At 34.6% G+C, this 12,229-nt stretch overlaps 1 protein-coding gene across 1 annotated transcript in view; it reads left to right on the top strand.

Annotated features, from left to right (window-relative positions):
- Positions 1–12,229, top strand: part of LOC129231225 (copper homeostasis protein cutC homolog) — a 38,691-nt gene that overhangs the window by 1,317 nt on the left and 25,145 nt on the right. The window contains exons 2-4 of the mRNA XM_054865487.1: positions 6,737–6,797; positions 10,458–10,517; positions 10,658–10,826. Of these exons, the coding sequence (XP_054721462.1) occupies positions 6,737–6,797; positions 10,458–10,517; positions 10,658–10,826 (290 nt within the window). The remainder of the gene's footprint in view (positions 1–6,736; positions 6,798–10,457; positions 10,518–10,657; positions 10,827–12,229) is intronic.

Here is a 12,229-nt window from a genome sequence, read left to right as displayed (position 1 = left end):
ATGATAATACAATTATCCAACGCTTCATCTTTTACGTCAATTTTGAGATTAATTTTCGTTAATTTCTATGATTTCTCAGTAGCTTTTTTAAAAACTTATGTCCATTTTTTTTCTCGTTTTGAGAGTCTGGTCCCTTAATGTTTGAGGGGGTGTACCTCCCTTCCCTCTTGGAAAGAGGGGGATGGCACATTTAATGATGATGAATATTTTTATTACAACATATTATTATTACTACTGTTAATATTATTATCAATTTGATTGGTTAAGGGAAGTGTTTCATTTAAATAATATAGGGTGTTCCGTTTTAACCAGCAAGACCACTTTTTCTCAACCGTTAGTCCAAGATGCATACTTCCAATTGCAAAATTGTTCAAAATCAGATGCAGAATTAAGATACTAAAAGTTTAAAGCGAAAAAAAAAGAGTCAAAAAAATATAAGAAATAACTTTCTATATAGGCCCTAGTTCCCTTAACTTATATTTAGAGAGATAATCTCCATAATTGACATTTACACGACCAAAACTCAAGGAGATATTCGAGTTTAAAGTTTTAAGGGACCAGATAGAAGGTGAGATAGGAACTTATCGCCCTTTCAGAAGAATGATAGGTTGTCGAAGTAAAAAAACAAAGTATTTATGCTTTTCAAGGTTATTCAAAAACAAATGCAAATGTTATGCTGTGATACGCAAAAGCACTACAAAATCTCAATCAATTTGAAAAACCACACCCTATGCACACAAAAATTTTAAACCTGAGTAAACTGTTATATTTTCCCCGAAAAGGTCCACAACAAAGGGGCCCCCACAATAAAATTTTTTTACAAAATATACTAACTTTCACGGGTCGAAAATATCAGATATATACATATATATCAAAATATTCGGATACATATCAAGGTATTGGATATTTTCGAAAATGTAATGATCTATTCGAACCCTGATTAGGGGCCTCCACTCCTTCGTTGCCCCTGGGCCTCCACACTTCCAAATCCGACCCTGCAGGAGGTTGAGATAAATGTCTTCCAGGAGTCCTTCTAAAAGCTATATGAACGTTGGCAGAAGTGCATAGTCGTTCAAGGTGACTATTTTGTAGGTAGATGTACTTTGGTAATGTGAACTATTCAGGGTAAGGTTTTATGCAACTTGTCCTCGAACTTTTAGATCATACTAGGTACATTTGAGTTTTCAACTTAATATTTCATAACGTTTTTGAGTGACGCAAGTTTACGCGCATGAAGGCATCATGAGAGAATTTGCGATAATTAACTAAGGGGCGTTTAAAATGGATATTTTGGTCATCTATATGTTCTTAGGTACATATGCATGTACAGATGTGCCGAAAAAACTTTTGAAGTTTAAATTGGGTGATCTTAAAATAGAAATTTAGGTCGATATCTGATTTTCTTTTTTTTTGTGATTGCAATTCCTTATAGTAAGGAAGTAAAGTGAAATGAATCAATGATCCTTTAAATCCCTGAGAATCTTATCAATTTATTTCTGTTAGATTTTTTTTTTTTTTTTGCCATTGGCCAATGGCATCAGCAGTCAGCCATTTGGAGGAAAACAATCGACCATCTTTGAACAATCAGAGCCAACCATCGGCGTCGGCCCATCGAACAAAAAATGCCATCGGTCGAGCCCTATCTGATTGGAGCAATTCTTCCTAATGTCACCAAAAACAACTTAATTTTTAAGATTTCAACTTGAAAGTTTAGCAAGAGGACAGCTGTCGCTTACTCTTCCCTTCTCCTCTAACTAGGAACAGTATACTAAAAGGTTACTTGTAGGGCTTTGCTACAAATTTTGGTAGGGCTTAGGATTGTTTTAATGTTTTCGTTCAACAAATTCTACTATTGAATGAAAAATTAAAACTAAAAAATCAGTCTTGAGGGCCACATCTCGTATTAAGCTAAAGCTCACCACCCAGTAACCTAACATATAAAGTTTAAATATATAATACTTTTTCCTGGATGCCTTACAGACCACAACACATACAAATCAATATATTCCAGGTCACGCGGAAGGTCCCAGGTTCGTGACCTGGTGGGTACAAGAGTGGAAGTTGTAGAGGGTATAAATGTTCCAGAGATTCAAGGGGAAGTTTCAAGTGAGGAGTTAGATTGGGAAACTAAGGGTGTAATTTTGGGGGACTCTATGGTAAGGGAGGTGGGTAACACAGTTGGGAGAGTAAAGCGTAAGGTGGCTAGGTGTTGTTTACCAGGGGCTCGGGTAAAAGACGTTAATATGGTTGCTGAAAAGAAGGGAGTATTGAATAAGGAGGACGTGGTTACTTTGTGGGTGGGAACAAATGATGTAGGCCACAGTAAAAATGAGGAGTTTTCTAGGGAATGGGAATCCCTGTTGGATAAAGCAACCAGCTTTTCGACGAATGTCCAAGTGGTTGGTTTGCTTCCCAGGTATGGAGTGCATAGGAGCTGGCTAAATCAACGTGCGAGGTGTATGAACTTGCTACTGAAGTCAATTTGCGAAAAGCGCAGTATCAGGTTCATTGATGTATGGAGTCATTGTAAACGGGATTGGATTGCTAGGGATGGCCTGCATCTGAGCTCTACAGGGGTCAAAATGGTTAGTGGATTAATTTTAAGGGCTTCAGAGTCAAAAAACTAAGTTGGAATGGGGGGCATGGTTCAAGCATCAGGTATCGAGAGAATGAAATTTTTTTGGGTATTGCTAGAAATGGAAATAAAGTGATGAACAAGAGTAGTAATGTTAACAATTGTAATTTAGGAAATTTCAGGGTGTTAAATAAAAGCAACTTAGGCATGCTTAAAGTTTTCTATACCAATGCTCGCAGTATTAGGAACAAGATGGATGAATTGAAAAGCATAGTTATGGATGAGAAGTTGGATGTTATTGGAATTACAGAGACATGGGCTACCGAATCTGATGCAGAGTTATTACATATTGCTGGGTATAATTTGTTCAGACAGGATAGAGTAGGTAAAAGAGGTGGTGGGGTTTTATTTTATGTTAGAGACAATTTTATTTGCAATGAATTGGTCATAAATGATAAGCCTATACTGATATTGATATGGTTTGGCTGGAGTTGATGAGCAGTAAGGGCAAAAAGCTACGGTTTGGAAACATTTATAGGCCACCTAATTCAAACCAGGGACAAGATGAACAGATGTACCGTATTATTAGTGACATGTCCAGTAAGGGATCCGTTATCATAATGGGGGATTTCAATTTTCCGGGTATTGATTGGAATAATTTTTATTCTGGTAATGGCAAAGAAGAGGAATTTTTAAAAGTAATTGGTGACTGTTTCTTAGATCAAGTTGTAACTCAGGGAACTCGAGAGGAGGCAATTTTGGATCTAGTTTTTTGTGACATAGGTAGTTTTGTTCAGGGGTTGAGTGTAGGGGAGCATATTGGAGATAGTGATCATAACAGCATTAGGTTCCGGGTTAAATTTGAAGTGTGCAAAGATGATAATTTTAGGTTTGTGCCCAATTTCAGAAACACTGATTTTGTTGCACTTAGGCAGAGCTTGAAAGAGGTTTTTTCGTCAGGGTTGGAAAATAGCGACGTAGATCAGCAATGGACGGAATTTAAGGATAAACTTGCTAAAACCGTTGGGGACTATGTTCCATTTAGGAGAAAAGGTGTTAGTACCAAAATTTGGCCCATGTGGTTCTCCAGGGAGACTAAAGAAGCTCTTAATTATAAGCAAGCCACTTTTCGTAAGTTTAAAGAAACTGGTCAGAGTGCGGAGAGACTCCAGTATAGTAAGGCAAGGCGAAATTTTAAGTATTTGGTACGGATTCAGAAAAGGGAATTGGAGCAAAGGCTGGCAGATGACATTGATGGGAATCCTAAGAGGTTTTTTGCTTACACTAATTCTGGGAAAGCTCGAAACAGTCAAATTGGGCCTTTGGTTGATGAGTATGGAAATTTAATCCAAAACGATAGGGATATTGCAAATGTTCTAAATAACTTTTTTTCCAGTGTGTTTAACGATAACTGTATCTCAACAGTTGACACTAACAAGACACAAGCTATTATACAGCTTGAGGATTTTGTATTTTCCAGGGAGGAGGTTTTATTTCATTTGAAAAAGATTAAAGCAACTAAAGCTCTGGGACCAGATAATATTTATCCAAAAATTTTAGTAGAATGTGCAGAGGAATTAGTGGATGTTATTTTGAATATTTTCAATGCTTCTTATAACTCGGGGACGGTGCCAGAGGACTGGAAGCTGGCAAACATAACGCCACTCTTCAAGAAGGGGTCTAAAGGTATTGCTGGGAATTATAGACCTGTAAGTTTGACTTCGGTGATTTGTAAGATTTTCGAAACTTTGATCAAAATTAAGATCATGATGTTCGTAGAGACTAATAGTCTGTTGACTAGTTTGCAGTATGGTTTCAGGAAAGGTAAATCCTGTACTACTAATTTATTGCATTTCTACGACAAGGTTACCTCAGCTTTAGATAACAAAAAATGTGTGGATGTTGTTTATATTGATTTTCAAAAAGCTTTTGACAAGGTACCGCATGTTGCTCTTCTCAGCAAGTTAGCTGACATTGGAATAGGAGGAAAAACTTTACTTTGGGTAAGAAATTGGCTTACTGGTAGGAAGCAAAGAGTAGTTGTGAGAGGAAATCATTCTAATTGGAGTGATGTTTTAAGTGGGGTTCCTCAGGGATCAGTTTTAGGGCCTCTTTTGTTTATTATATTTATGAATGACATCAATGAAAATATTTCTGAAAGCATGAATTGTTTTGCTGACGATGTAAAAGTTATGGGGATTGTCGAAAATGAAGAACAAGTAAAACAGCTGCAAGAGGATTTAAATCATATTACTAAGTGGGCAGATAAATGGGGTATGGCAGTTAATGTAGGGAAATGTCAAGTGCTACACTTAGGTCATGGAAATAAGCGTATGAGATATCGTTTACAGGGTTCAGTCATAAATCAGGCAGAAAATGTTATGGATCTGGGTGTCTTCATAAATCAGGACTTCAAGTTTTGTCAACAGTGCAGTATTGCTAGTAACAAAGCCAACAAAATGCTTGGGTTCATCAATAGATCTATTTCAAACAAATCTAAGAAAGTTCTTCTGCCTTTATATAGGAGTTTAGTAAGACCTCATTTGGAGTATGCTGTGCAGTTCTGGTCGCCTTATCTGAAGAAAGATATTTTTGTATTGGAAAGGGTTCAAAGAAGGGTAACTAAATTAGTAAGGGGACTCTCAGATTTAGATTATGATACCAGACTTAATAGGCTTAACATGTATAGCCTAGAGCAAAGGAGAGTCAGAGGGGACATGATTCAGTTATTTAAATTTATCAAAATGAAAGATGTAAATGGATTAAATTTTTGCGGGGAAAGCAGGACAAGGGGTCATTGTTTTAAGCTATTTAAATCTCAGGCTAACTTGGAAATCAGGAAAAACTACTACTTTAGCAGGGTCGTGGGCACTTGGAATAGCTTACCGGAAGAGGCGGTAATGAGCAAGGGAGTGGATAGCTTTAAGAGGGCCATTGATCTTCATTGGGGACTAATTAATTGACTAGGACCAGCCTAGCTGGGCCCAGAGCCTGTTGCTGGTCGTCACATTTGTATTTGTATTTTTAGAATAAAACTTTTTAAAAAGAAAGTTGATACTGTATGTTATGGTACATTATGGTTTCTAATATTCAAGTATATAGAAATTAAATGTTTAAAATTCAGGGAATAAAGTGCAAATTTATATGTCTCACCTGTGCAAATGGATTGACCAATTAGTAGTTTTGCTTTTCAAGCAATAATTCCCTATAGAAAGCTATACTATGAGGTACAATTACTATTCTTAGTTATTTGATTTATAAGAAAGAAACTATGTTAAAATGTGAATGTTAAACTTTCATTGACAAATCATAAAATCTTCATGATTTTCCAAAAATAAATTTTTCTTGAAAATAATATTTAAACTAAATAAAATCATTTTTATAAACCATCTATGCTTCTTAGTAAGTAATCATTCAATCACAGAAGGCATCTTTACTCTTACTTTCACTAAAGGTTTCAAATGGCCCTATACCTGAAAAAGCTTAGGGCCTCTGCAAATCTAAATCTGGGCCTGCAATTGTTCAACCCTGCACTCCAAGTTGTGAATTGTGATTAGTATTGCCCAGCCGTCAAAATTTGATCCCAATAATCACTCAAAACTTAGATTTTTACCAATTTTGAACTTGTAACATAATAGTTAAAAGAAACAAAAAGAAAAAAAAAGCCAGGTTTTTGAGCTGAAAAATCTGATTTAATGCTACATTCAGATTCTCAAAATCGTAAGCTGATTTTTCAATCTTTCAAAAACAGGATCTTGTCTGTAAAGTCAAAACAAACCTAGGCTAGATTTAAATCCTTGTCTACATAGCCAGAGAGTTTAATATCTAGTACTTTATTATTGTTTCCTTATTTAACATCTACTGACAAGTACAGCTCAAAAACCCTATCATTTTGCAATGATGAGTAAATATAAATTGTTCCTTTTTCTTTTTATCATTTCTTTGTTGATGATTAAAACTGTTTCAGTGAGATAAATAAAGCATATTATTCGATAAATTGTGTGTAGTAGATAGGTTTGTTATTGAAAGAGTAAAACGAACCTAAATATATTAAACATCATCTTGAAAGATAAACTTGTTTTCTTTCAAGTTTCAAAAACATAACAATAAATTATGGTATTATTTGTTTACTAACACATGCCAATTTGTTTTTTATTTTAGATGTATACTTTAGAAATTTGTGTGGACAATATTGTATCAGCAAAAAATGCTGCATTAGCAGGTAATATTTAAAATTAATTGTAAAGTTTGAGCACAATGTTTGAGTAAAAAGCAGGTTGAAACCAAAACGTACAGTTGATGGGGCTAGATTTAGGCATAAGCAATTCCTTAGAGGTATCCACACCTAGAAAGTCCTGGGAGTAAATCCTTAGTTTCTAACAAAGAGAAATAGCAAATTGTTATATATTTTTGATTTTTCTCCTTGTTTCTCTTTCTCACATATAGGTCATTCTATACAAAATGAACAACTTAGCTGTGGCTGACATGTCACAGATTTGAATGAAATTTTGTATTTGGGTAAAATATGAAGTGAAAAATGATGTGAAAAAAAAAAGTCTGAAGTGGATGTTTATGCTAAGTCCAAATTTTCAAAGCTCATAACAGCCAGTTTGTATCTCAATAGCTCCGTAAGTTATGAACATAAAGTCAAAAAATAAATATTTTCACCTTCTTTAGACAAATCTCTATCAGGAAATACAAAAGTTAAACTTATTTTGAGCTTTTGTTAAAGCTGGGATATTAACAAAGATTGAAAACCTGTCAATTAACTGTAAAACCTGTGAAGTTGACCACCTGTCTAAGTTGACTGCTTTTTTCAGGCATGGAATTAGCCCTTATCGTGTAAATCAACCTTTGTAAGTTGACCACCTGTTTAAGTTGACCACTAAAGTAGTGCACCGGAAGTGGTCAACTTACATAGGTTTCACTGTACTTCCAATTTCAAATTACTCTGCTAGCTTTTTTAACAAAGAAAACAGTAAAAAAAGAAAAAGAAAAACAAACAACTAAATAGTAAAAACACATAACATTTTAATTCAAGTAAAATTTCACCAATTATGGTCAGTTGTTTTAAGTTCATGGATAACAGCACAGGTAACCTAAGAGGTTTTTTGCTTACGCTAATTCTGGGAAAGCTCGAAACAGTCAAATTGGGCCTTTGGTTAATGAGTATGGAAATTTAATCCAAAACGATAGGGATATTGCAAATGTTCTAAGTAACTTTTTTTCCAGTGTGTTTAACGATAACTGTATCTCAACAGTTGACACTAACAAGACACAAGCTATTATACAGCTATCAAGATAGTTTTCTAGCCTAAGAATATTTTCTTAAATCTGACATCTGATCCGAAATTCATATAAAGGTTTTAAGAGTATTCTAAATTTAATTTAAAAAATGAAAGTTTCTACGTTTTGCGTAATATTTGACTTATTTTTAAAATTCATGCTTCTATTTGTATTATAAAGATATAAAATGCCTAGTTAGGAATAATTGGGGAAGTTTTTATAGCACATTTAAGATTAAAGTATTTTTTAAACTTCAAAACCTTTTGTTTACTTCTAAAAAGTTGTGTGGTTTATAGAGGATTGCGTTATATAGGTCTGTGTTATAATGGTCATCTACTGTATGGCTGAATGGGTAGATGCATTGTCATGGCGAAGCATGAGTCCCCTAACATTCATTTCTTGGAGAATTTCTGGAAGACATTGGTGTGCCAGTTTACTGTAACTGTTTTCTGTCCTTCCAACTTGATGGTTTTGACCAATCCCATATTTCTAAAGAAAACTGCATACATTACTTTTTTCATTGCTCATTGTCTTTTCACCATTATCGCCGTCGAATTATCTACAAAGACCCATACTTTTGCTTTCTTAACTAGTTGAAACATCAAAAAACTATATGTATGTTTCATAGCCTGTTACAATTTTAGAAATGATGCGGTTGCCACCCTCATTTAGCAATTTAAGGGTTTCTTTGCTGATTCTGACATGCACCTCTCTTCGATACTCATTTAAATTATGGAAAATTTAATGGCAAACTATTTTTTTCATACGTAATTCTTCATGAATGACTTGTATTATGGTTGGGGATCCAATGTTAAGTTTTTTCTATATCATTTGGTTGGTGCAGCAGTTATTATCCATTAGCCTTTTTTTTTATAAGTGACACGTTCGTTGTTCAGGATTTACTAAGGACAGCTTTCCTGTGGAAAAGAATCATCCTGAAGAAAATTGCGGACTCTACAAAATTCTTTAAACCACCTGAATACTGTACTGGGTTGGTACGCCTGCTGAAAATTCTGAAAAACTCCTGAAATTTTCCATTTAGAAAATAATTTGCTTTAACATATGAAAAGATTTGCTTGCTTTATTTTTTTTTTCAGAAACAACTTTTGCTTTTGATAAAGCTTTTTGCTGCAAAATTAAATTATTCATGTCCTTTTTATTAGTGCAATCAATGTACAACATCAACCCATCAACTTTTTAATTGCTCAAATGGGCTAAAATGATTCTGACCACTCATTCTGGGGGCATTCTGAGCTATGAATGCCCTCATTCCATTTGTACTCTGTCAATAAATTTTGAGAAACAACCTTTGTCTCCATCAACTTCTTACAATGACAGACTCATGCTTGACCTGCCTTGAGTTTTACATTTGTTGCATTCTTTGGGGTTCTAAACAGAGAGGGTACCCATCATGAAAGGAATCTGTTTGAAGACCCCAGAAGAATAGACTTTATCCCTTTATACTGGTTTCTTTCCACTTTCATAGCAAGAGAAGACTGATATATGTACAAAATAGTGTTCTGCTTATGTTTCTTTATTTCTCTTTCAGTATTCTGTAACTGAAAATTTCTTCAGATGTTGGTGCTGAATCTTGCAATTTACTGGTTGTTGTGAGAGGTTTCAATGGTCTCTCCTAGAGGATTTTTAACATTTACCTGATATTAGGGAAAATTGGTGGTTAATATAGGTGGTAGCGGTTTGAAATGGTCACTCACAGAAACTTCACTGTAATATGATACTGTTTGAAGTTAGCTCAAAATTAAGAACAAAGCGTAACTATCACGAATATTATAGTTAGCATTATATTCGTAGTGCAGGATCTGACATATTAACCTTCCGTATTTGGAGAGGGTACTGTGTAAGTTGTGGGGATATGGTAGTGGGAAGTGGTATCGATGGATAGCAGTATATGTGCCATTTGCAGTTGTAGCAATCATATGTGTCAATTGTAAGCACCAGCATGTGTTGTGGAACAGCATATTTGAAATGGTGGTCTTTTTAAACTACTTAGCAAGTGTTTCACCTTTGTTTCCTGCTTGATGCTTGACCTACATGATCATCCTGTTTGGCTGAAAAAGATCGCTGAAGGATTATTCTTGCATTCCTGTCAGAAAATCTCTGACAAGCTGCATGTTTAAATTCTAAACACTTTAGAAATTCCTGAGTGGATGGTCTCATGAGTGCCATATTTTCCAGCATTGTAACAGTCTGAGATCGACCAGGTGTTTTTTTCTTTAGTGCAGTACCTGTGGCTGTGAAGTTTGATCCCCAAACATCTTTTTTTTTTTCTATCAGAAACTGGATCATCTCTGCCGATTTGGAAACCAAACAAAACATTCTTGCTGAGTAGTAATTTTAAAAAAACATCATTTTGAATATGTTCCTCTGCAGTACATGATGATACTTATTGCACTATGCCATTGTTACTACTGAAAATGGCCCATATACTGCATTCTGTCTATAAGACTTCTTTCACTGTATCTGCACCACAACCCACACAGCATCCTCTCAACACCAATGGTTAATATGCCGGACACTGTATAACTCTTATTGTGTATAAATAAAATTTAATTAAAGTTCATTTATTTTTATGCAGGGGCCAACAGATTAGAGCTGTGCTCTGAGTTATCAGTTGGTGGTCTTACTCCGAGTGTAGGTTAGTTAAGTTTTACTCTGATTTTTAACTTATTGTATGTAAAAGTCTGAAGTTCAATGCAGTTTTGTAAATCAGTATTCCATTTCTTAAGAAGGTTTTAAGAAGTTTTCATTCATTAAAACTATTTTTATTTATTCAAGGCCTTTTTAAAACTGTCCAGAAGATTGTAAATATACCTATTCATGTTTTAATTCGTCCACGGTCTGGACACTTTGAGTATGATGAAGAAGAAATCAATGTTATGGAAGAAGACATTCAAAACTTTATTAACCTTGGTGTGGATGGCATTGTACTTGGTGCTTTGAAAGGGTGAGTATATTTATGATTTAAGAGTAGTTCTCACTATGGCAATACCTATGGAAACAATTTAAAATAATATAGTTTGCATGAAGTGAAATTTCTTCAGAAAATAGTCCACTCATATTGATCAGTTGGTTAACCTATGTAAGCAGAAAAAGGATTCCCAGCAGCTATGCTCCTGGCAAATTTTAAAAGTATTACTTGGTTGCCCCCTCCCCCTTTTAAAATTTTCCAAAAAACCCCTGCATTTTGTTTAATACAGTCAAACCTCGTCAACACAAACTTGCTGAACGCGAAAGTTCACCTAGCACAAAATAAATGCTATTCCCCGTCAAATGAAGCTACAAATTAGTGTTAAATCAATCACTTAACACAAAGAAGATTTAGACGAAAACAATTATAAGGTCTTGAAAAAAAAAGAAAATCCCCATACTTTTACATGAAATTACTTTCGAAAGTCGAAAAAAATTCCTCTCATTGTGTAGAAAAATAGGAGAACCACATTGCTTCAAGAAAGTACAAACTTTAGATGTAGACTATGCTTACAATAAATAAGCATGGATAAATGGTGAAATCTTCACCAAAGTACTGAGAAACCTAGATTTTAAATTTCATCGTAAAAAAAAATCTAATCTAATCCTGGACACCTGTTTCGTAAAGGTTTTAGGTCTAAAAGCGATAAAGTGTTGTTTTACCCGTCAACACTACAGGGAAAATCCGGTCTTGCGATCAAGGAAAAATCAGATGTTTTAAAATGCATTGTCGTGCATAAATGATCCAAATAGCCGTTGTCTGTTTCGAATTACTTGTGTTTCTTACTTAAACTATATATTTTGATGCTTGGATGTACATTTTTGTACAAAGGTACTTTGGTTCCTATATTTTCCGAGACACAAAAACAAAAAATCCGGTAAACTTCGAAATTGGTTAACGCGACATTCGGTTAACATGAAATATTTGAGCGTCCCCGTGGAGTTCGTGTTAACGAGGTTTGACTGTAATTTCAAATGAGCATAAAAAGTGCACACTCCATGCTGTTGCTCTTCGTGAAAGTATAGAGGTTCAGCCATATCTTTCTTTAACTACAAGCAAAAGCATTATTAATATTATCTTAAATATTTAAGCCCCAAGAATTCAGTCTTTCTTTTACCAATGATAATATCATTGGTAAAAGAATATTTAGCTATATTATTGCTAAATCTTCAATAGATAAAAATATTGGAAATGTAAATAGCAATTTTAACAAGACCACAATCCTTCTTGATCGTTGTAGAGAAAACAAAATGATGGTTTATATTGAGAAAACTGTTTTCCAGCTTTTTACACTGTCTACTAAAAACCATCCAGTCTATGTTGAGCATAAAACTCAGGTAGGAGACTCACAAAAGAAACTGCAGAAAAAGGTGATGGTT

This window comes from Uloborus diversus, chromosome 10 (assembly GCF_026930045.1).
Source record: "Uloborus diversus isolate 005 chromosome 10, Udiv.v.3.1, whole genome shotgun sequence".
In the NCBI taxonomy this organism is placed as follows: Eukaryota; Metazoa; Arthropoda; class Arachnida; order Araneae; family Uloboridae; genus Uloborus; species Uloborus diversus.
The sequence above is the reverse complement of the archived record's forward strand: the minus strand, read 5'-3'. Positions and strand labels throughout refer to the sequence as shown.